Source organism: Macrobrachium nipponense, chromosome 5, assembly GCF_015104395.2.
Source record: "Macrobrachium nipponense isolate FS-2020 chromosome 5, ASM1510439v2, whole genome shotgun sequence".
Classification (NCBI taxonomy): domain Eukaryota; kingdom Metazoa; phylum Arthropoda; class Malacostraca; order Decapoda; family Palaemonidae; genus Macrobrachium; species Macrobrachium nipponense.
This window is the reverse complement of record NC_061107.1, coordinates 128,506,336-128,532,128: the sequence shown is the minus strand read 5'-3', so window position 1 is coordinate 128,532,128 and position 25,793 is coordinate 128,506,336. Positions and strand designations below refer to the sequence as shown.

General features: G+C 53.8%; 1 protein-coding gene across 1 annotated transcript in view; it reads right to left on the bottom strand.

Moving 5' to 3' along the window:
• The window catches only part of LOC135215640 (intraflagellar transport protein 122 homolog), a gene marked incomplete in the record, with an annotated part of 235,267 nt that extends 210,791 nt beyond the window's left edge, over positions 1-24,476 (bottom strand). The window contains 1 exon segment of the mRNA XM_064250562.1: positions 24,313-24,476. Within this exon segment, the coding sequence (XP_064106632.1) occupies positions 24,313-24,371 (59 nt within the window).
• Between the last annotated feature and the right edge of the window lie 1,317 nt (positions 24,477-25,793).

Genomic DNA, 25,793 nt, shown 5'->3' with positions numbered 1-25,793 from the left:
TGACTGAAAACGCTAACCGCTATTTCATTGCTGTCCGGTGAGAAGTCGTAGTTGCAATGAAAGCGGGGCGTTCTTCAGTAATGAAAACACAGGGGAAAGCCGCCTGAAGAACTGCTTCTCATGGGCTGAACATTTGGAAGCAGAGCTGTCAGGTCGGAGAGTAGGCGATGTCTTTCTGACACATCTCGTAATTCGGTTGAACAATGAAACAATTGTACACCTACGAATACGAGATATTTTGAAGACAAACTCAGATGTCTGCAAAATCATTCGCATTATCGCAGTGCGATGCAGCGGGAGACTTGTACAGACTTCTGTTACCGTGCGGTAACAGAAAGATGAAAGAGTCCAAGAGATATCTCTGTTGAAAATTCTCGCAATGTCGAAGGCGATGGAATCTAGCGTCACAGCAGTAGATGGTCCTTCATTATTGCGAGAATCCCCATTAATCAGAGACCTAAGTCCATGATTGTTGGCAGAGATACGGTTCGGTAGTCAATCAAACCAGGGAGAGAGAGACATAACTGACCCGTGCATCTCGGAGGCCCAGCTGATTACTAAGCTGCTGTCAGGCAGTTCAATACGCAGTAGTTGAGCCTGAGCTCTCGCCGACTCGTCATCCTGAGTTGCCATGTAATCCATTATTCCACGAAGGAATGCGTTCGGCTAGAACTACCGAGCATAAAAGATATGCTCGAGCAATTATATAATTATATTTAGGCGAAACGAATTTCGTAAATATAAAAGTTGAAATGGTGTTGTCGTGACAAAACATAAGTATATAAAATTGAAACTGAAAACTCCTGGGAGGTTGCAGACAACCCCGAGTTGCAGTTCAATTAGAATACTTCTCTTCTAAGTCGCAATCCGTAGATAAACTAGGATATGCGCCTACCCCTCGACAATTCAACTGCTTAGTAGAATCATGTCGCGAGGTTAATATACGTAGTATATTTTGTAGGATTCTGAACAACGATCTCCATCCTAAATTCTTTCCTTCAAGAAAACAAAATAAGGATTGGAGATCGACCACCTTCGATCTCTATCAAAGAGAGTGAAGGAGAAGTCTTCCTCGAAGGAAAGGAAGCTTCAATGGTGAACAGAATACTAAGACGATAGTTCAAGCCAAACTGGATATTCCCGTCCGATCTTCTCTATTCCAGGTTGGTCGGCCACTGTGAGATAGTTTCTTTCAGCAGCAGTCTTCTTCCCAATGCTAGAAATTCCGGGAATTCGAGCATAGGCGAGGTTCCCGATTATCGTGTATATCGGGGATTCTCGTCTCGCTCACGTTGGACCGTGGTCTCGCGTAAGTGTTTAGATCGTAAACTCGAACACATGAATGCGCTAGAAATTCCGTAGAATTCTAAGCAGTCTGCGCGAAACCCCCACCGAATTCGTCAACGATTATCGGCTGGTGGTCCTCTCGATTCCCGTAGAAATCGAGAATGGGGCAGGATTCCTCCTCAACGACCGGGGCTTACGTCAGGTAGGACCCGAAGGTCCCCCCGGTAGCGCAGTCCCGAACGTGGGATCCTACAGAGAAATCTCTGTAGGATCCCTCCCCTTTCCCTCGTAGCCGTAAGGAGAGGGAAGGGAATGGGGGGGAGGAATTGGATACTCGCTCGCCTTCCCAGTGGAACTAGCGGTAGGAGAAGGGTAGGAGCAGCCATCGCCTTGCGGCGATGGCCTCTCAGTCTGGGAAAACGTATCGTCAGGAGAAAACGTTTTCCCGCGGAGGGTTACGAACTCTCACTGTAGGTAAGGGTCTGCCGCCACTGTCGTCTGGGTGGGGCTGATCGACACCTGACAGGAGAGAGCCGATACCGTCCTCCGACTCATTCCAGTCCTCGTCGAGGTCGAAAACCTCTCAGGAGGACCGAAGGAGTATTTAAATACGGTGTCCGAAGACACGTAGCAAACGCCGCTGTCGCAGTAGAGGAGGTGGAAAGTTGCTTGATCGATCGGCCAGAACTGAGAGAGCCTTCTTGTCCGGAGACGAGAGACTCTGGTTCGAGACAGAATCGGCAAGCTCCGATCGCGGCAGACCCACCGTCGGTTTGGTTTCCCTCTCGGGCCCCAAAACGACTCGAGCAGAGACGTGGGCTCTGCTGGTGGGAGCGGCAATCCTTCCGCAAGGTCATTATGCTGACGAATCAGCTTAATGACTTCTGCAAATTCCTCTGTATCTCGGGAGTAACCGCGTCTTGCGGAGTAGGACCGTCCAGTCCCTCCAACAAGAACAGATCCCGAGATACTCCTCCTTCAGAAGGAGGAACAGCGGCAGACCCCTGACGGTCGCCTCCAGCTACTTGCGCGTATGTCCTGGTCGGTCCTAGAACCGTGCCTGGTCCATACGGCGTCATAGCGGGATCGCGAGCGGCGCACCTCTCGCGATCCCTCATAGGTACCGCTCTCCTCCCGTGTAGCCCGAGGAGGTTGAAGGTACAGGAGAGGCAGACCTGACGCTCCCCCCTAGCTCGCTGGCAGGACCAGCGTGCTTGGAGGGCTGCTGCTGATCGTCCACCCGCTGTGGCGATCGAGCAGCAGGCCTAGCTTTGCCGCTCGCCTGGGGCGAGAGGCTCGGCTAAGACGTCGACGCTGATCTCTAGCGTCAGGCGAGCTGTTGCTGGTTACCGTCTCCGCCCGGTCCCGATGGGAGCGGCGTCAGGTGACCTGCTAGGCTCGCTGTCGCGGAGAGACCGGCGAGCGTCCTCTCGGCGCGTCGAGCCGCTGGTACCCCTTCCTCGCCTCAACTCGTGGCTGGTCAGCGACCGTCACGTCAACCCGAGCAGCCAGCTGGTCGCTGCGAGAGCGTCCACTGGCCTGGCGAGAGTCGTCTGCACGACCACTCGCCAGTCTTCTGCTCCGCGCTTCGGTCTTGACGGCGAGCGAGCTCGGGTGTCAAGACTTTGGCTGGACGGTCTCCCGCCGGGTGGAGACCGTCCACTCGGTTACTTCTCGCTAACGAGAAGCCGAGGCGGATCCTGGTTTAGCGGCAGAACCGCTAGAACCAGGCGAGGAAGTGCCAGCCGAAGCTGGTACTCCTCTGGTCCCCGTCTTCTTCTCCTTGCTTGATAGAAGAAAACGACGGCCCTGTTCCCGAGGAGCAGGGGGACCAGCAGAAGAGCTCCCCGAATCGCCGGAGCGAGACGGGCCCTTAGAAGGTCCCGAAGGAGCCTTCTTAGGGGGGGAAAACCCGGGTTACCAGCTGGTCGCTGCAAGAGCGGCCCGCTGGCCTGGCAAGAGTCACCTGAGCGTCTCTCACCAGCCTTCTGCTCCGTGCCGCGTCTTGGCGCCGAGCGAACTCTGGCGCCGAAACTTGGCTGCACGGTCTCCCGAGGGAGAACGTACACTCGGGATCTCTCGCGAACGAGAGACCGAGCCGGAACCTGACGTAGCGGCATCGCCGCTAGCACCAGGCGAGGAAGTACCAGAGCTAACCGATACTCCTCTGGTCCCCGTCTATCTCTTCCTTACGGAAGGGGAGACGGGCCCCGCTCCCGAAGGAGCAGGAGGACCAGCAGAAGGACCCCCCGTCCCACCGAGGTGGGACGGGCCCTTAGAAGTTCCCGAAGGAGACTTCTTAGGGGGGGGAGGCAGCCTTCTTCTTCTTCGGCTTATGGGCCTTAGAAGTCGAAGGGGAAGAGGCAGCAACAGACGAAGATGACACCTTCCTCTTCTTCGTCAGCTCACGCAGGACAGTCGTCAGGTCCTCCATCCAGGCCGGAGTCGGGCCTATTGCCGCCAAGCAACACGGCCCGACTGCACCTGTCCAGAAGGACCTGGGACTGGGGAAGACACACCATGGGCAGGACCAGCATGGACAGGCGCAGGAACCAGGAGCGACAGGAACAGCAACCAGCTCAGGAGCGGCAGGAACAGCGGCAGCGGTAAACACAGAAGGGACAGCCAAGCCAGTAGCGGGAACCACATCAGCGACAGGTACGGCAGGCCCAGCCATCGCCTCGTAGAATCATCGGCAGCCAGCGTGGTACTGGCGGCCGGTCCAGGGGCGAGCTGCTGAACAGCGGAAGTCGTGGGGCAAGGCACACGAAGAAAACACAGGCGGCGGCGGCATACCCCTCTCTGTACGGCGGCGACCGGCCCTAGAAGCGGCAGACGGCGTCACCGACACAGCATGGGGAGTGTAGACCAGCGGGGGGAAGCAGCATAAGCGGCCGTGAAAGTTGTAGTGGAGACCACTCCAAGGTCACCGCCCCAGACCTCGCTAGACTCTGCAGCAGATCGTGGATGCTAGGCACGCCCTGCAGCCGCAGTGGTCCATACCTGTCCAAGGTCGTCTCCCACGGCTGTAGCACCTGCGGTAGCACAGACAGATTAGTAAGAGGGGTTCCCTCACGCACGGGGGGGAGACATGCCCCACCCCGAACGCGAAGGAAGACCCCAAAAACAAAATACGAGGAAGCTGAGCGGGGGGGCGGAGGAAAGAAGACGAAGAATCGGATACCAAGGGAGTCGCGGGAGAGCTTTCCGACGACTTCCTGGCAGACCTTCGCTTCCCCTACCCCCGCACAGCAGTGAAAAGTAATATGAAAATGAAACAGAATACTGCACTTGCGATTCACTTCATAGAACTTAAAGAGGGAAAAATCAATTCCCGGTAAGAGCGGAAACTTGATCCATAATAATATGATGCTATCATAAATATATATGAAAATGACAATTTGTCGAAAATTGCATTTTTCCTAACTATACAAACCTGAGGTCCTTTAACAATAGGAAGTAGCTAGCGGCAGCTGGAACGGTCGTAAGCTTCGAACAAGGGGAGAACGGTAGTTAACTGCTTGTCCGATCGTCTGGGAGGTAAACAAATCACTTTTGCTTTTGGTTTTGGCATGCAAAATACGCAGAGTGAGGGGTGGCATGAGGAGGGACTATATGTTAAAGGACCTCAGGTTGTATAGTTAGGAAAAATGCAATTTTCGACAAATTGTCATTTGTTCCGATACGTAATACAAACCCTCGGTCCTTTAACAATAGGAAGACTCACTTCTTGGTGGGAGGAATCTGAGTCTTTTGATGAACAGACTGGTGTTCGTCCATCCCTGGAATGCCTCCCTGGTCGTAAAGAGCAAGGGTGAGGGATACCAAGCCTCTGTCCCGCCTCCGGATTGATCGGGGTGTGCACCGCAGGATCAATGGTCAGACCTCTGGGTCGAGTACTAAGAGAGAGGCAAGCGTATCTCTTTGTACCAGCATTGTAAGAACATTTTTCCTTTACATGAGCAAATGTAAAGTAATGGGTTTGTCTCATGTCGGCATCCACTTTCTCCCCCCCCCCTTGTTGGAGAAAATAAAGTGGTGGATATTTACTCCTATCTCTAGTTAAAGAGGTAGGATGGAGCTCTGTTGAATAGCTTACCTGCATCTGACTCCCTTCCAGCAAGGTAACGACCGTATCCCTCTGCCCACAGGTAGAGGTAGAAAAAGATGGTGAAGAGAAGCCAGTCACTCTCTCATTTCACGTGCATTCATTCTCCCAGTCATACCAGGAATCGATGCTGTTCTGCCTGCTCGGGTGCTGGGTAAGCGTTACACAACGTGTTGAGCAGCCACCACAGGTCCCAAGGAAAAAGTATCCAAGGACTTGTGGGAAATATCCCGAAGGTAGAAGGACGTGAAGGTAGTCTGGTTGGCCCAGACGCCTGCCTTCAGGACCTGCGCCACGGAGAAGTTCTTACGGAACGCTAAGGAGGGTCGATACCTCTGACTCGTGGGCTCTCGGACGGAGCGTACGGATGTCGTCGCTACCATCAGCTTCGTACGCTCTCCTGATCACCTCACGCAGCCAGAAAGAAAGCGTGTTCTTGGAGACTTCTTTCTTGGTAAACCCCAGTGCTAACGAAGAGGCGTCGACACTCAGGGCCTGAGATGTCGAGTTCTCTTCAGATAGCGCCGTATAGCGCCCTCACAGGACAAAGCAGCATCTCATCCGCATCATTATCGGTGAAGTCCAGGAGGGAGGGGATCGTGAAAGACTCGAACCTGTCGTCAGGGATCGACGGATTCTGAGTCTTAGCTACGAAGTTTCGGGACGAAATCGAGCGTCACAGATCCCCAGCCTCTGGTATGTTTAACATCATAAGAAAGGCCATGTAGTTCCCCTACTCTCTTCGCCGATGCCAAGGCCAGCAAGAAGAGGGTCTTGAGGGTCAGATCCCTGTCTGACGACTCTCGGAGTGGCTCGAAGGGTCTTCGAGTCAAACTCCTAAGTACGAGAGTCACATCCCACGCAGGGGGCCTGAGTTCCCTGGGTGGGCAAGACCTTTCGAAGCTCCTCATTAGCAAGGATATCTCGAACGAATTCGAGATGTCCAGTCCCCTCAGTTTAGGACGAGAGCCAGGCGGCTCTATATCCCTTAACTGTGGGTACTGAGAGGATCTTCTCTCGGCGAAGAAACACGAGGAAATCCACTACCTGCTGAAGAGTGGCTCTGAGAGGAGACAGACCCTGTCTACGACACCAACCACAGAAGACGGCCCACTTCCCCTGGTACACAGCTGCAGAGGACTGTCGGACGTGTCCAGCCATCTCTGTTGCTGCGCTACGAGAAAAGCCTCTCGTTCGCAAGAGATGGTGGATAACAGCCAGCCGTGAAGTTGAAGGGACTGGACTGCTTGGTGGTACCGTTCTACGTGTGGCTGGGCTAGAAGGTTGTGCCAAGTGGTAGCTCTCTCGGTGCGTCCGCAAGAAGAGCCAGCAGGTCCGGATACCAAACGGCTTGTGGTCGTTTTGGGAGCCACCAAGATCATTCTGAGATTGGGAGTGACCAGCGCTCGACTGATCACTTTCCGAATCAGACAGAAGGGAGGAAAGGCGTAAGCGAAGAGGTTGTCCCAGGGGTTGGAGAGCGTCCTCTGCAGCTGCCATGGGTCCGGCACAGCTGAAAAGAAAACCTGAAGTTTTCTGTTGTGCCGGGTGGCGAACAGGTCTGACGACCGGTCCGCACCCCCACGGTTGAAGAGCCTTTCCGCCACGTCTTGGTGTAGAGACCATTCGGTCCCTATCACCTGATCCCGACGGCTGAGCTTGTCTGCTACTACATTCCTCTTGCCTGGAATGTAGCGTGCTGACAGCTCTATCGAGTGAGCCGTGGCCCACTCGTGCACCTGCTCCGTCAACTGATGGAGCGAAGAGACACTAGCCCCCCCTGCTTGTTGACATATGCCACTACTGTGGTGTTGTCGCACATCAACACCACTGAGTGTCCCACCAAGCGGTCCTGAACTCTTGGAGAGCGTTGAATCGCCGCCTTGAGTTCCAGGACATTGATGTGAAGGTGCTTCTCGTGATGGTCCCACACACCTGCAGTCAGCAACTCCTCCAGGTGTGGTCCCCATCCCTCGGTCGATGCGTCTGAGAACAGAAGCATCTCCGGGGGGGGAGTGCGTATGGGCACTCCTCTTAAGAGGTTCTTGTCGTCGAGCCACCAGGCTAGGTCCTGCCTCAACCTTGTCCGTGATAGCCACGGGAAAAGTAAGGAGGATCCTTGGCCTGAGACCAACTCTCCCTTAGTCTCCACTGGAGAGACCGTAGGTGAAGACGCCCGTGAGGGACTAACTTCTCGAGTGACGACAGATGGCCGATCACGACTTGCCATTGCTGTGCTGCCTGTTCCTGCCGAGACAGGAACCGGCCGGTCTGCCTCCCTGAATTTGCTGATACGCAAGTCTGCGGGAAAGACTTGCCCTGCTACCGTATCTATCAGCATACCCAGGTACTTCATCTTCTGCTTGGGTTCGAGGTCGGACTTCTCGTAATTTATCACGATCCCCAGATCGCGACAAAACTTGAGGAGTCGATCTCTGTCCTGTAGCAACTGCGAGCGGGAGCTCGCCAGGACTAGCCAATCGTCGAGATACCTCAGAAGACGTATCCCGTTCGAATGGGCCCAAGCCGACACCAGAGTGAACACTCGCCGTGAACACCTGTGGGGCGGTTGAGAGACCGAAACAAAGTGCCCTGAATTGGTACACCGTCCCGTCGAAGATGAAGCGGAGGTACTTTCTGGAGGACTGATGGATGGGTATTTGAAAATACGCGTCTTCAGGTCCCACTGAAAGCATGAAATCGTTCCCTGATCGAGTCGAGCACTGAGCGTGCCGACTCCATCGTGAACCGCGTCGTGCGAACGAAGCGGTTCAGGGGAGAGAGGTCTATCACCGGACGCCAGCCCCCCGATGCCTTCTCCACTAGGAAGAGGCGGCTGTAAAAGCCCGGTGACTGGTCCTCCACGATTTCTACAGCTCGTTTCGCCAGCATGGTCTTGATCTCCTGTCGAAGAGCGTTGTCCTTTGCTGATCCCCGACATAGGTCTGTAGATGGACCGTTTGGAGATGAGGGGGGCCGAGACTCGAAGGTAAGTAGATATCCCTCCCGAAGGACGTCTACTATCCAGTTCTCGGCGCCGTAGCGCTGCCAAGTCGCCCAATGGCTCGCCAGGCACCCCCCCACTTCCGGCAGCAGGTGAGGGGGAACGCCGTCCTAGCGTTTCCCTCCTCGTTTCGACTTCTTTCCAGCACCTCCTCTGGGGAACGGAGGGGCTGGGAGGAGGGCTGGTTGCGGCCTCCTCTAGCAGAAGTTGAAACAGCTGGAGTCTTCACACGGGGTTTGTTTGACGGTGCAACCGTCTTCGCCGCCGTGGAAGCGCTAGCCAAGCTCTTTGGTTTGGCCGCAGTTACTCCGAGATTGCCCAGAAACCTTCGAGACTGCCTGGTGGACTAAGCGGTCACTCTCGTCAGTGCGCCGCCGTTCCACCGCAGCGTCCACCATCTCTCCAGGAAAGAGAGCTGGGGAACTCCTAAAGAGGTCCATTTCGTAGCCCCGAGTGCCGCCTCAACGCCCGGCCCCCTTGGTCACTCGGGTAAGGACTGCGTCCCTACGTCGAAGAACCAAGTTGGCCCACAGGTTAGCAGTCTGATGGCGAGGTAAGAGATTGCTCTTCCTCCAGACTGGCACAGTCTCCTGAAAGAAGCGTCGTCTTCGAGAGCAGAACTCCCGGAGCCGGCCGCTACTTTGGATATTGTGATGGACCACAAATCCAACCAGGAAACTGCCTGGAATGCTGCCATAGCGGGTAGATTCCAGGGCAAGTGCCTCCTGCTGCGAGAACCATAGGTTCTCCGACAGGAGCTGCTGCAGGGACACACCTGGAGTCAGCCTCGCTAACTCCGGGTTAACCTGTTTTCGGCAGTATCGGGTCTTCCGAAGGCACGTAAAAATCGCCTCTGTCGCTTGTAGAGGAGGAGGAAGCAGCTTAGAGGACCGTCCGGATTTTAGCGAGTCCTCCCGTCCTGAGACGAGATTCTCCACCTGATCCAGGACCGAGTCCGCAAGCTCTGATCGTGGCAACCCCACCATCATTTTGGGCTCCCTCTTGGGACCCCAAAATGATTCGAGCCGGGACGTGGGCTCTGCTGGTGGTAGCGACGATCCTTCCGCAAGGTCATTATGCAGACGCATCAGCTTAATGACCTCTGCGAAGTTCCTCTGTATCTCAGGCGTTACAGCGTCTTGTGGAGTAGGACCGTCCAGTCCCTCCAGCAAGAGCATATCCCTCGATACTCCTCTTCAGAAGGAGGAACAGCGACAGACCCCTGACGGTCGCCTCCAACTACTTGCGCGTGACGTTCTGGTCGGTCCTAAGACCGTGCCTGAGCCGTACGGCGTCATAGCTGGGTCACGAGCGGCGCACCTCTCGTGATCGCTCCTCGGTACCTCGCTCCTCCCGGTATAGCCCGAGGAGGTTGAAGGTACGGGAGAGGCAGACCTGACGCTCCCCCCTCGCTCGCTGGCAGGACCAGCGTGCGTGGAGGGCTGCTGCTGATCGTCAACCCTCCCCCCCCGCGGTGACGGTCGAGCAGCAGGCCTAGCGTTGCCGCTCGCCTGGGGCGATTGGCTCGGCTGAGAACGTTCGAGACCGATCTCTAGCGTCAGGCAGCTGCCGCTGGTCACCGTCTCCGCCCGGTCCCATCGGGAGCGGCGGATGGGTGACCTGCTAGGCTCTCTGTCGCGTCGAGACGGCCAGCGTCCTCTCGGCGCATCAAAACCGCTGGTACCAGCCGTGGCTGGTACCGGCGGCCGTGGGGACTCCTTCCTCCGCCTCAACCCGTGGCCGGTCAGCGACCGTCACGTCAGCCCGAGCAGCCAGTTGATCGCTGCGAGAGCGTCCACTGGCCTGGCGAGAGTCGTGTGCACGACTCTCGCCAGTCTTCTGCTCCGCGCCGCTGTCTTGACGGCGAGCGAGCTCGGGCATCAAAACTTTGGCTGGACGGTCCTCTTTGGAAGAGCGTCCACTCGGTACTTCTCCGCGAACGAGAAGCGGCCGAGACGGAACCTGATTTAGCGGCAGAACCGCTAGCACCAGGTGAGGACGCACCAGCCGAGGCTGGTGCACCTCTGGTCCCAGTCGACTTCTTCTTTGCAGAAGAAGCGACGGGCCCCGTTCCCGAAGGAACAGGAGGACCAGCAGAAGAGCTCCCCAGCTCGCCTGTGCGAGCCGGGCCCGCCCTTAGAAGATCCCGAAGGAGTCTTCTTAGGGGGGGGGGAGGAGGAGGCACCCTTCTTCTTCTTCGGCTGTTTAGCCTTAGAAGTAGAAGGGGAAGGAGAGGCAGCAGACGACGAAGAAGACGATGAAGACGACGACGACACCTTCTTCCTCTTCCTCTTCTTCTTCGCCAGGCTCCGCAGAACAGACGTCAGGTCTTCCATCCAGGAGGGAGCCGGGGCAGTTGCCGAAGCAACAGGGCCCGACTGCACCTGTCCGGAAAGACCTGATACTGTGACAGCACCACCAGCAAGGCAGGAACAACAGGAACAGTCCGGAACAGCAGGGACGGCAGGGAACATCTGAAAGAGAATGCCGATCTGAAAAGGTAAGAGTAGCTGGAACGGCAAACAGGTACGGCAGGCCATCGGCAGGTACCACTGGAGAGCCAAGGCGTCCTGTCGGCAGTCACCGTCATCCGTGGCACTGGCGGCAGGTCCAGGGGGGTACTCTTTGGGCAGCGGAAGTCCGGGGTCGGCAAAGCAAAGAATCCAGGTGGTGGTGGCACCGTCCTCTTTGGCACGGCAGCAATGGGTTTTTGTATAGCCGCCATGGGTGTCACCGACATTATATGGGGGCGTTATACACCAGATGCGGTGGCATCTCATATGCTGGTGTCGTCACTGTGGTAGTAGTAGTGGTCACCGCACCATGAGTGACCACTGCCGACCCCGCCAACCGTTGAAGCAACCCCTGGATGTGGGCACTCCCTGCAGTCCCAGCGACTCCCACACCTGTCCCAAGTCGTCCTTCGCTGATGGCACACCTGCGGAAGCAACAGTCGGGTTAGTTGGAGGGGCTTCCTCGCGCCTGGGGGGAGAAACACCCCCCCCAGAGCGGACGGAAGACCCCGAGTACAGCTGTACGTCCGGGTAGCGGGCGCCCTCATCCACACTCGACGGATCGAGAGGAGGACTCCGCTACCCCCCCCGCAGGGGAAGGCGCGAAACGTGGGGGCTGGCCGGGGGGCAGGAAAGAGGACGAAGTGTCCGTTACCAAAGGAGTCACTGGACTTTCCGATGACTTCTTGGGCGGCTAAGTCTCTTCCTGCCCTCGTACAGCACCCACTGCGCCTTCGGACCAATTCATACATGTGACACATGGCTCGTTGCGGGAGCACTCTCGCCCCCGACAACGAGTACAAACCTCGTGGGGGTCCACGTCAACAAATGACCTAAAACCTCCACATCTACGCCCCTCCAGCCCGGGACACACTCTACGGGCGACTGGAGGGCGCGGCGATATCTCCATTTCTTCCAATTCACTCATTGCAAGATCAATAAGAATTGTAAAAGTACTTACAGTCACTCCTGATTTATACAGAAAGAGAGGCAAATACTCAAACTCAAAGCAAACGACCAAAGCGGCAGAGCGATGACGAACACGGTCCTTCCCACACACGGCCGAAAGCAAAAGTGGTTTGTTTACCTCCCAGTCGCGCGGCGCGCGACGATCGGACAAGCAGTTAACTACCGTTCTCCCCTTGTTCGAAGCTTACGACCGTTCCAGCTGCCGCTAGCTACTTCCTATTGTTAAAGGACCGAGGGTTTGTATTACGTATCGGAACAAATGAACAATACTGCACTTGCTATTTTCACTTTCACAGCAATAAAACGTAAGAATTAATTCCCGGGTAAGAGCGGAAATTGATCCAAAATTAAATTTGGTGCAATTAATAAATGAAAATGAAAAGAAAACTGCATTGCGAATCCACTTTCATTGCATTCTATTCATACAAAATAAGAGGCTCTTGCCGAGCGCAATCAAGCTCTCGGCAACGAACGCACAGGGCAAAAAAATAATGAAAAAGAGTACTTACATCTTTCAATTACACACTTTCGCCCAAAATACATGACTCGGCGCGAGTGCCCGCCCTCGGCACCGAGACATAATTCAAGGGTTCAATTCATGAAAAGAGCGGAAATCGCCGTCTCTACGGCGATTGCTCCATGTTGATTCATAATTTAATGAAAATGAAAACAGTGTACTTACAGTTTCATTTTCAAGTCAAACCAAACCATTAGTAGAAAACACAATATAAACAAAGCATACGACGATGAAGCGGCAGAGAGCGATGACGAACACGTCCTTCACAGCCGCGAAAGCAAAGTGATTCTTCACCTCTCGGCGCCGCGGCGCCCGCACGATCGGGACAAGCAGTTAACTACCGTTCTCCCCTTGTTCGAAGCTTACGACCGTCCCAGCTGCCGCTAGTTACCTTCCTATTGTTAAAGGACCGAGGGTTTGTATTACGTATCGGAACAATTCCAAAATCAAGTCCACAAAACAGTCCACAAAAGCGTATGCCAATCCAACAATCCAGATACGTCACCAAAAGTCGGTCAAGAAGATCAATTGCCGGTGAAAAAAGAAAAAACCAATCGAGAGGAACCAACAACAATGTTGATGGTCCGGGCGACAGAAGAATTCTGATTAGAAAACGGGGATGATTCCTAGTCCTGCCACCCAGGGCAGGGCGGTAGATCACCTGACCTACCTGTAGCGTGTGCCGCGAAATTTGAAATTCTGTCGGAGACGACGGAGTCTATAGCTAAGTATATATCTGGCAGGGAAGTTGAATGTATAAAATTCCTCTGTATCTCGGGAGTAACCGCGTCTTGCGGAGTAGGACCGTCCAGTCCCTCCAGCAAGAACAGATCCCGAGATACTCCTCCTTCAGAAGGAGGAACAGCGGCAGACCCCTGACGGTCGCCTCCAGCTACTTGCGCGTATGTCCTGGTCGGTCCTAGAACCGTGCCTGGTCCATACGGCGTCATAGCGGGATCGCGAGCGGCACACCTCTCGCGATCACTCCTAGGTACGTACCTCGCTCCTCCCGGTGTAGCCCGAGGAGGTTGAAGGTACAGGAGAGGCAGACCTGACGCTCCCCCCTAGCTCGCTGGCAGGACCAGCGTGCTTGGAGGGCTGCTGCTGATCGTCAACCCGCGGTGGCGATCAAGCAGCAGGCCTAGCCTTGCCGCTCGCCTGGGGCGAGAGGCTCGGCTGAGAACGTCGACGCTGATCTCTAGCGTCAGGCGAGCTGTTGCTGGTTACCGTCTCCGCCCGGTCCCGATGGGAGCGGCGTCAGGTGACCTGCTAGGCTCGCTGTCGCGGTGAGACCGGCGAGCGTCTTCTCGGCGCGTCGAGCCGCTGGTACCAGCCGTGGCTGGTACCGACGGCCGCGGGGACCCCTTCCTCGCCTCAACCCGTGGCTGGTCAGCGACCGTCACGTCAACCCGAGCAGCCAGCTGGTCGCTGCGAGAGCGTCCACTGGCCTGGCGAGAGTCGTCTGCACGACTCTCGCCAGTCTTCTGCTCACCGCTTCGGTCTTGACGGCGAGCGAGCTCGGGCGTCAAGACTTTTGGCTGGACGGTCTCCCGCTCGGTACTTCTTGCTAACGAGAAGCTGAGGGGGGGGGGGGGGCGGGATCCTGGTTTAGCGGCAGAACCGCTAGAACCAGGCGAGGAAGTGCCAGCCGAAGCTGGTACTCCTCTGGTCCCCGTCTTCTTCTCCTTGGTAGAAGAAGAGACGGGCCCTGTTCCCGAGGGAGCAGGAGGACCAGCAGAAGAGCTCGCCGGAGCGAGACGGGCCCTTAGAAGGTCCCGAAGGAGCCTTCTTAGGGGGGAAAACCCGGGTTACCTTCTGGTCGCTGCAAGAGCGGCCACTGGCCTGGCGAGAGTCACCTGAGCGGCTCTCACCAGCCTTCTGCTCCGTGCCGCGTCTTGGCGCCGAGCGAACTCTGGCGCCGAAACTTGGCTGCACGGTCTCCCGAGGGAGAACGTACACTCGGGATCTCTCGCGAAGACGAGGGACCGAGCCGGAACCTGGCGTAGCGGCATCGCCGCTAGCACCAGGCGAGGAAATACCAGAGCTAACCGATACTCCTCTGGTCCCCGTCTATCTCTTCCTTACGGAAGGGGAGACGGGCCCCGCTCCCGAAGGAGCAGGAGGACCAGCAGAAGGACCCCCCGTCCCACCGGGGTGGGACGGGCCCTTAGAAGTTCCCGAAGGAGACTTCTTAGGGGGGAAGGCAGCCTTCTTCTTCTTCGGCTTATGGCTTAGAAGTCGTAAGGGGAAGAGGCAAGCAGCAGACGATGAAGACGAAGATGACAGCTTCCTCTCCTTCTTTCCTCGTCAGCTCACGCAGGACAGTCGTCAGGTCTCCATCCAGGCCGGAGCCGGGGCTATTGCCGAAGCAACACGGCCCGACTGCACCTGTCCGGAAGGACCTGGGACTGGGGAAGACACACCGTGGGCAGGACCAGCATGGACAGGCTCAGGAACCAGGAGCGACAGGAACAGCAACCAGCTCAGGAGCGGCAGGAACAGCGGCAGCGGTAGACCCAGAAGGGACAGTCAAGCCAACAGCGGGAATCACATCAGCAGCGGGAATCACATCAGCAGCGGGAATGACATCAGCGGCAGGTACGGCAGGCCCAGCGATCGCCTCGTAGAATCATCGGCAGCCAGCGGAACCTGGGTACTGGCGGCCGGTCCAGGGGCGAGCTGCTGGAACAGCGGAAGTCTGGGGCAGGCAACACGAAGAAAACAGGCGGCGGCGGCAACTCCCCCTCGGTACGGCGGCGGCCCTAGTAGCGGCAGACGGCGTCACCGACACAGCATGGGGAGTGTAGACCAGGAGGGGGGGAAGCAGCATAAGCGGCCGTGGTAGTAGTGGAGACCGCCCCAGACCTCGCTAGACGCTGCAGCAGCCCGTGGATGCTAGGCACGCCCTGCCGCCGCGGTGGTCCATACCTGTCCAAGGTCGTCTCCCACGGATGTAGCACCTGCGGTAGCATAGATAGATTAGTAAGAGGGGTTGTTTCCCTCATGCGGGGGGACGGGGGGAAGACATGCCCCACCCCGACGCAAGGAATAAAGCCCCCATACAAAATACAACAAGAATAAAGCTGAGCGGGGGCAGGAAGGAAGACGAAGAATCGGATACCAAGGGAGTCGCGGGAGAGCTTTCCGACGACTTCCTGGCAGAACCTTCGCTTCCCCTACCCCCGCACAGCAGTGAAAAGAATATGAAAATGAAACAGAATACTGCCCTTGCGATTCACTTCATAGAACTTAAAGGGAAAAGATCAATTCCCGGGTAAGAACGGAAACTTGATCCAAACATAATATGATTGTACATAAAATATATATGAAATGAAACAGAATACTATATATAAATAGAAAATGAAACAGATGCACTTGCAATTTCACTTTCACAGAAAATAATCGTAAGGACAATTCCCGGGTAAGAGCGAAAATTGATCCAAATTAAATTTATGCAAATAAATAAATTAAAATGAAAAGAATACTGCATTGCGAATCCACTTTCATTGCATTTTAATCATACAAAAAAAATAAGGAAAGGGCTCGTGCCGAGCGCAATCACGCAATCGGTAACGAACGCACAGGGCAAAAATATAATGAAAAATGACAATTTGTCCAAAATTGCATTTTTCCTAACTATACAAACCTGAGGTCCTTTTACAATAGGAAGGTACTAGCGGCAGCTGGATAGGTCGTAAGCTTTCGAACAAGGGGTTCGGTAGTTAACTGCTTGTCCGACAGGCGCGCGCGCGCGACTGGGAGGTAAACAAATCACTTTTGCTTTTGGCCCAAGCAAAAACTGCAGAGTGAGGGGTGGCATGAGGTGGGGCTATGTGTAAAAGGACCTCAGGTTTGTATAGTTAGGAAAAATGCAATTTTGGACAAATTGTCATTTGTTCCGACACGGCATACAAACCTTCGGTCCTTTTACAATAGGAAGACTCACTTCTTGGTGGGTGGAATCTGAGTCTTTTGTGAACAGACTGGTGTTCGCCCAACCTTGGAAGCCTCCCTGGTCGTAAGAGCGAGGGAGGGATCCAAGCCTCTGTCCGATTGATCGGGGTGTGCACCAGACCTCTGGACCGAGTACTAAGAGAGAGGCAAGCGTATCTCTTCGTACCAGCAATGTAAGAACTTGTTCCTGTACAGGAGCAAAGATAAAGTCATGGTTTTGACTCTTGTAGGCATCCACTTCCCCCCCTTGTAGAAGGAAGTGGTGGATATTCTGCTCCTATCCCTAGTGAAAGGGATAGGATGGGGCTCTGTCATATAGCTCACCGGCATCTCGTCCTTATCCAGCAGGGTAATGACCGTATCCCTCTACCCACAGGTAGAGGGGTAGAAAAACGATAGAAAGAGAAGCAGTCACTTTCTCATTCACTATCTATTCATACAGTCACACCAGGACTCGATGCTGTTCAGCCTGCTAGGGTCGGTGGTTAGCTAGACGACGTGTTGAGCAGCCACCACGGGTCCTAATGGAAACCGATCCAAGGACCTATGGGCAATATGCCAAGAGGTATAAGGAAAGGTGCCGGTAGTCTGGTTGTACCAGACCCCTGCCTTCCATACCTGCGCCACGGAGAAGTTCTTACGAAACGCCAACGAGGGGCCATACTTCTGACTTCGTGAGTTCTCGGACGGGACGTACGGATGTCGTCACTACCATCAGCCTCATACGCCCTCCTGAAGACCTCACGCAGCCAGGACGAAAGAGTGTTCTTGATACTTCTTTCTTGGTGACCCCGTTGCTAACGAAGAAGCGTCGACACTCAGGCCCGAGGTGTCGAGTTCTCTTCAGATAGCGCCGTAGCGTCCTCCCAGGACAAAGCAGCATCTCATCCACATCCTTATCTGCATGAATTCCCCGTACTCTCTTCGCCGATGCCAGGTCCAGCAAGAAGAGGGTCTTGTGAGTTCCCTGGTTTGGCAAGACCTTTGGAGGCTGCTCTTAAGCAAGGGGATCTCGAACGAGTTCGAGATGTCCAATCCCGTCAGTTTCAGGACGAGCGTCAAGGCGGCTCTGTATCCTTTGACTGTGGGAACTTAGAGGAGCTTCCTCGGCGAAGAAAAACGAGGAAAAACCGCTACCTGCTGAAGAGTGGCTCTGAGAGGAGATAGGCCCCGTCTACGACACCAACACAAGAAGGACGGCCGACTTCCCTGGTACACAGCTGCAGAGGACTGACGGACGTTTCCCAGCCATCTCTGTGCTGCGCTACGAAAAAGCTTCTCGTTCGCAAGAGATGGTGGATAACAGCCAGCCGTGAAGACGTAGGGACTGGACTGCTCGGTGGTACCGCTCGACTTTTGTGGCTGGGCGAGAAGGTTGTGCCAATGGGGAATTCTCTCGGTTTCTCTTGCGAGAAGACCAGCAGGTCCGGATACCAAATTGCCTGTGGCCATTTGGGAGCCATCAGGATCATCCTGAGATTCGGGATGACCAGTGCTCGACTGATCACCTTGCGAATCAGGCTGAACGGGGGAAAGGCATAGGCGAAGAGGTCGTCCCACGGGTGTTGAAGCGTCTCCTCTGCAGTGCCCGCATGGATCCGGCACGGCCGAGAAGAACACCTGGAGCTTCCTGTTGTGCCGGATGGCGAACAGATCCTCGACTGGTCGCCGCCACAGGTCGAAGAGCCTTTCCGCCACGTCCTGGTGTAGAGACCATTCGGTCCCTATCACCTGATCCCGACGGCTGAGCGTGTCTGCTACTACATTCCTTCCCTGGAATGTAGCGTGCCGAACAGCTCTATTGAGTGCGCCTCGGCCCACTCGTGCACCTGCCCGAGTCAACTGATACAACGGGAGAGACACTAGGCCCCCCCTGTTTGTTGACGTAAGCCACCACCGTGGTGTTGACGTACATCAACACCACTGAGTGTCCCATCAAGCGGTCCTGGAACTCTTGGAGAGCGAGGAACGCTGCCTTTGAGTTTCAGTACATTGATGTGAAGGTGCTTGTCGTTCTCGTACCACACTCCTGAAGTCCGCAACTCTTCCAGGTGTGCGCCCCATCCCTCGGTCGATGCGTCTGAGAGCAGCTGCATGTCCCGGGGGGATGAGTGCGAGAGGCACTCCTCTTAAGGGGTTCCTGTCGTCCAGTCACCCGGCTAGGTTCCTGCCTCACCTCCTGTGTCCGTGACAATGGAAAGCTTGGGGGATCCGTCGCCTGTGACCAACTCTCTTCAGTCTCCCTGAAGAGACCGCAGGTGAAGACGCCCGTTAGGGACTGGCTTCCCGAGTGACGACAGGTGTCCGATCACGACTTGCCATTGCTGAGCTACCTGTTCCTGCCGAGACAGGAACTGGTTGGCTGCCTCGCTGAATCTGCTGATCCCGCGAGTCTGCGGGGAAGACTCGCCCTGCTACCGTGTCGATCCGCATACCCAGGTACTTCATTCTCTGCTTGTGCTCGAGATCGGACTTTTCGAAGTTCAGAACGATCCCCAGATCGCGACAGAACTCGAGCAGTTCGATCCCTGTCCTGTAGCACTGCGAGCGGTAGCTCGCCAGGACTAACCAATCGTCGAGATACCCCATCAGACGTATCCCGTGCGAATGGGCCCGCCCAAGCAGACACCAGAGTGACACTCGCGTGAACACCTGTGGGGCGGTTGAGAGACCGAAGCAACGTGGCCTGAGCTGGTACACCGTCCCGTCGAGGATGAAGCGGAGGTACTTTCTGGAGGACTGATGAATGGGTATTTGTAAATACGCATCCTTCAAGTCCACTGAAAGCATGTAATCGTTCTCCCTGATAGAGTCGAGCACTGCGCGTGCCGTCTCCAATCGTGAACCGGGTCTGGCGAACCAACCGGTTCAGGGAGAGAGATCTATCACCGGGCGCCAGCCTCTCGTAGACTTTTTCCACCAGGAAGAGTCGGCTGTAAAACAGCCCGGTGACTGATCCGTGCCGTTTCTACAGCTCTCTTGCTCAGCATGGTCTTGATCTCCTGTCTCAATGCTACGTCCTTCGATGCCCCTGAACGTACGCCTGCTGTTGGACCGGTTGGAGGTGAGGGGTGACCGAGATTCGAAGGTTTAATAGATCTCCCTCCCGAAGGAGGATCTACAATCAGATCTCGGCGCCGTGGCGCTGCCAAGTTGCCCAATGGCTGGCCAGGCACCCCCCCACTTCCGGCAGCAGGTGAGGGGGAACGCCGTCCTTCCACTGTGAACGTCGTCTGGGTGGGCTAATCGACACCTGACAGTGGGAGGAGAGCCGATACCGCTCCGACTTCATTCCAGTCCTCGTCGAGGTCGAAACCTCAGGAGGACCGAAGGGATATTTAAATACGGTGTCCGAAGACACGTTAGAAACGCCTCTGTCGCAGTAGAGGAGGTGAAGTAGCTTGTTCGACCGTCCAGAACTGAGAGAGCCTTCTTGTCCGGATACGAGAGACTACTGGTTCAACCAGTCGGCAAGCTCCGATCGCGGCAGACCCCCACCGTCGATTTGGGTTCCTCTCGGGCCCCAAAACGACTCGAGCCGAGACGTGGCTCTGCTGGTGGGAGCGGTGATCCTTCCCCGAGATCATTGTGCTGACGAATCAGCGCCGTAACCTCGACAAAGTCCATCTGGATCTCGGAAGTCACAGCATCTTGCAGAGTGGGACCGTTTAAGCCCTTCGAACAAGAGCCATTTCCGAGAACCATTCCTCCTAAGAAGGGGGAACAGCGACAGCCCTCTCGGTCTTCCCCATCCACTTGCGCATACGTCCTGGCCGGTCCCAGAACCGTGCCTGGCACGTAGGTCGTTGTGGTGGGATCATGAGGGGCGCACCCCTCACGATCACTCCTCAATACCTCGCTCCTCCGGTGTAACCCGAGGAGGTTGAAGGTACGTGGAGGGAGGCAGACCTTACGCTCCCTCATTGCTCGCTGGCAGCACCAGCAGGCTTTCGAGGGCTGCAGGCGATCGTCAATCCGCTGGTGGCGATCGAGCTGCATGCCTGGTCGAACCGTCTCCTGTGGAGGACGGCTGGACTGAGCACAGCGGCCCCGATCTCGAGTATCAGAAGAGCTGGTGCTGGTTGCCGTACCCGTTCGCTTTCTGTGAGAGCGACGGTCAGGCGACCTGCAGGCTCCACTGTCACAGTGAGACCGGTGCTTGTCCTCACGGCACGTCACGTCGCTGGTTTCCAGCCGTGGCTGGCACCGGCGAACGGGAGGACCTCTTCCCAGCCTCAGCCCGTGGTCGGTCGTGGACCGTCACGTCCCGGGTAGCCAGCTGTCGCCGTGAGAGTGAGAGCTGGTCTGGTGAGAGTCGCATAAGCGGCTGTCACCAGTCCTTCCGACCCCGTGCCGTGAACCTGACGCTGAGCGGACTCAGAGGTCTGGTTCCTGGCTGCACGGTCGCTGTAGGCGACCGTACACTCGGTACCTCCCACGCGAACGAGAGGCCGAGACGGACCCTGATGCAGTGGCAGACCACTGACACCAGGCGAGGAAGTACCGGTGTTAGCCGGTACCCCTCTGGTCCCCGTAGTCGTCTTCCTTGCGGAAGAAGAGACGGGCCCCGCGTCCCGAAGGAGCAGGAGGACCAGCGGAAGGAACCCTCCCGTCCCACCGAGGTGAGACGGGTCCCGAGAAGCTCCCGAGGGAGACTTCTTAGGAGGGAGGAGGCAACCTTCTTCTTCCTCGGCTGTGAAGCCTTAGAAGTCGAAGGGGAAGAGGCGGCAGCCGACGACGATGAAGAAGATGAAGACGACGACGACGACACCTTCCTCCTCTTCTCGTCAGCTTCCTCAGGACAGACTAAGATCTGCTATCCAGGGCGGAGCCGGGGCTGCTGTAGCCGAAGCCACAGGGCCCGGACGCACCTGTACAGACAGACCAAAGTCTGGGGTAGTACCACCACGAACAGGGACGACATCAGCAGGTATGGGCATCTCAGGAACAGCAGGCACAGCCAGCCACAGCATCGGTAGGGACAGCCAGCGCAGCAAACGGCAGGGACAGCCAGCGCAGCAACGGCAGGGACAGCCAGCGCAGCAAATGCATGGACAGTCAGCCCAGAATCGGCAGGTCGGCAGGCAGCACCGGCAACACAGGAAGTGGAGCAGCAGCCAGCAACATCCTGGTACTGGCGGCAGGTCCAGGGGCGAGCTCTAGGGCAGCGGAGTGTGGTCGCTGCATCGCGGCAACCACGAGCTGGCGGCGGCACGCCCCCCCTCTTCGGTACGGCGAACGGCACTTCACAGCGGCTGTAGGCAAGACTGTACCACGTGAGGCGAGTACACCAGGTGAGGAGGGACGTCGTCACCTGGTTGCGTGGTCACCACTCCATGGGTGACCGCAGTAGGCCCAGACATAGAACCGCAGCCCCTGGACACTAGCACGCCCTGCCAATGGAAGGACGCCCATACCTCACCAAGGTCCACCCTCGTGGCAGTAGCCCACCCTGCGGAAATAACAGTAATAGCGATTAGTGGGGGGGGGAAGTCCCCTCGCGCGGGGGATGAGCCCTCTCCGAACGAGTGGAAGACCCCTAATACAATTGTACATCGGGCACCGAGCGCCTCCCCCGCGCTCGACGGATCGGGCGAGGAGAAGAACGCCGATAACCTCCCAAGGGGAAGGGCCACTGTGGGAGCTGAGCGGGGGGGGGTGGGGGGTTCTCGTTCCCCACCCCCGCACAGCACCCATGTACCCAACAACAATATAAGAGCCCGAGAGCAATCGTGCCATCGGCCCGAATGCAAGGGCATAAGGATCAATTCCCTGACTGAGCGGAACTTGAACCAAATACATATTGATGCAATCAATAACAAGGGATAAAATGAAAATGCATCTGCATACGATCACTTCACAATGAATAAGGGCTCGGATCGAGCGCATTTGCGCCCTAGGTACCGAGCGCAAGGGTGAAAGGATCAATTCCTTACCTTTATGGATCAAGGTTTCTGGAAACCTTGATCCATAATGAATTGATGCAATCAAAAATATATGAAAAATGAAAAGACTACTGCGCTTGCGATTTCACTTCATACAAATAAAAAAGGGGAAGGATCAATTCCCGGGAATAGCAGAAACATTGATCCCAGTAAACAATGCAATCTCAATAAAAAAATGAAAATGAAAAAGAACTGCACTTGCGATTCCACTTCATTCAAAATAAAAGGGGGAAGGATCAATTTCCGGGTAAGCTCGGAAACTGATCCAAAATGAGTATTGCTACAATCAAAATAATATATGAAAATGAAAAAGAATACTGTACTTGCGATTCCACTTCCATACTAAATAAGTTTCCGTGCCGAGCGCATTCGTTCGGCAACGGGCATACAGGTCAAAAAAATATAAATGAAAAGAGCACTTACTTACGATTTTCATCTACACATTTCCAACCCAATCTACGCTCGGAGCGAGTGCTCCGCCCTCGGCACCGAGCATACACAATACGAGGATCAGTTCTGGGAAAATGTAATTCCCGCCACTTACGCCCTTCAGTCCGGCACTCGGGTAATCGGAGGGCGTGGTGCACCAAGATCCTTAATTCACAAAGAATTCAATGAAAATGATTGTACTTACAATTCAGTTTCACTAGATAATTAGAAAAGAAAAATACAATCATGCGAAAGCAAACGACGATGAAGCGGGCAGAGAGCGATGATACACGTCCACACGCCAGCAGGCCGAAAGCAAAAGTGATTTGTTTACCTCCCAGTCGCGCGCAGCGCTGTCGGACAAGCAGTTAACTACCGAACCCCTTGTTCGAAAGCTTACGACCTATCCAGCTGCCGCTAGTACCTTCCTATTGTAAAAGGACCGAAGGTTTGTATGCCGTGTCGGAACAAAAGTACTTACATTTTCAATTACACACTTTCGCCCAAAATACATGACTCGGCACGAGCGCGCCTGCCCTCGGCACCGAGACATAATTCAAGGGTTCAATTCATGAAAAGAGGAAATCGCCGCATCTAAGGCGATAGCTCCATGTTGGTTCATAATTAAGTAATGGAAAATGAAAACAGATGTACTTAACAGTTTCATTTTCAAAGTCAAACAAACACCATTAGTAGAAAAACACAATATAAACAAAGATTACGACGATGAAGCGGGCAGAGAGCGATGACGAACACGTCCTTCACACCCGCGGCCGAAAGCAAAAGTGATTTGTTTACCTCCCAGTCGCGCGGCGCGCGACTGTCGGACAAGCAGTTAACTACCGTTCTCCCCTTGTTCGAAGCTTACGACCGTTCCAGCTGCCGCTAGCTACTTCCTATTGTTAAAGGACCGATGGTTTGTATTACGTATCGGAACAGATTGAAGAGCGCAAAATGCCGCAAAGAATGCCGTAGTCCCCTTGGATAAGTACTGGTTAGAGGTCGGGTTTACGATTGTGTTGACGAAAGTGCCCTAGCGTCTATGGGTACAAGTGGTGTACGGATTTAGCACAAGAAATGGGAAGTTTGTTGACACAAGCGACTCGGCAAACATCGAGATGGCGTCAATCTTCTGAACTTTTTTAATCATAAGTAAAAATTTCGAAAGCCTTAATTTCTAACTTAGAGGTCTTGAGCTCCTGCTATCACCACCAACTCATGACTGATGACCATCTCCGGTGTCAGGACGTGTTAAAGTACTTTTTCGGAGGGTGGCCAAAACCGCGGTAGTCAGTGAGTTGGCCAGTCCACTTGGTTGTTTACCCTAACCTATAGAGGTAGTAGCAGCTACCTAGCTAGTAGTACTAGCCTAGTACCTAGTAGGTACTACCTAGCTAGTACCTAGGTAGGTACCTAGTATAGCCTACGTATGCATCTCTGGTGGTTCTTAGTAGGGGTAGCCAAATGTTATTGTGAAATTTTAAAGGTCATAAGCTTCAGGGTAAATGGTCATAAACTCTAGTGTCAAGTTACTTCACTCTCAGATTTCATCATGAATGAATTACCTAAATTACTTGGCTACATACCATTGTTCAACTTTGTCTCTGTCGTGAACTTTATCCACCCAAGTAGGAACTGCCCTCATTTTATAGCTGTTTTACATAAATAATGCTATTTATAAAATAACAGTCAGTAACTTGAAAACTGACATTCTTCGACAGCTTCGTTTCGAATTCAGGACTTATTCTGAAAAGAATTTCGTGTTGACGATCACAGACGTGCTTGTATTCTCTATTGGAGTCGTTTAATCAAGTGAAGTTTTATTTAATTCTGACTTATGTACACAGACCACAATGTGATATTTTATTAAAAGTATACATTAAAGCTTCATTAAAATTAATATTATCTTTATAATGGCATAATCATCTCATATTTTATCATTCTTATTCCCTTTATAGCTTAGGGTTGTATTAGTTCCGTGGAAGACGTAACCAAAACATTGGTATCGTTACACTACATGATTGCAAAACAAATCCACTATAATGCCTCTTTTTAAAATCTTTCTAAATACGGCATTCGACTTTTTCTCGTCAATATCACCGCTAAAGCAAAGACAAGGCCATTGGTACTCCTGTTTCCTAAAAAGAAAAATCATACCACTGATATCAATACTCAAGGTAGTTTAGACAATTATTTTTTTTATTACAATTATTGTCAGTAATGTCACTTCGTTTCACAGCGTAGGTATATGAGACAATAATCATTTAGCATTCATTAAAATTATACAGCAATCATTAAAAAAAGAGAGTGGGCGAGGAAGAACGCACCTTTTTAAAATTTAAACTTAACATTAATGTAAGAGAAGCTAAACAAATCAGATTGTTATTTTCACTTAGATCAAATGAAATAACTAAATCAAAAGGAATTAACACTAAAACGTAAATGGCATTCCAAAGAATCGAAATTATGAAATATTTCATGATAAAGGCATTTGCCCCATCGTTCCCGTAGCAGGCGGGGTACTTAGTAGAGCCCGTGTCGCAGTGCACTGGGAGCATTGGGTATGCTACTTAAGATATGATGTTTTAACTATCTTGTTATTTTAGGGTTGTCTATATGTAATAGAATTACATACAAAAATGGAAATGCATTTTATTTCTATTATTAAAAAAAAAACACCGTTATGCTCTGCATACTGGCCCAAGGAGAAAAGAACTCCTAAAATTACCATGTCCACTCAGAATATTGTGCAAATGCAGAATAATCATGTTTCTTATAAACTGATGCCTCATTTCGCTGTGTCTACGTAACCAGGCTCCCATGAGAATCTAGATCAAGCCTTGAGTCATTATTCTTTCTTATGACCCCAAAAGTCATGTGTGTATGTTAGTTTGTATGTATGTCACGTTTACTAAGATCAAATTGAGAAATTTGTGATCATTCTCTTTCGACCTCCCATCTAATCAAGAGTCCTTTAAAGAGCACATATCTCTAAGTAAGAAGAATCTCAACTTGTAAATACTTAGGTAGAATACAGTAATCTTTTATACTTCGAGTTGTTTCAAGA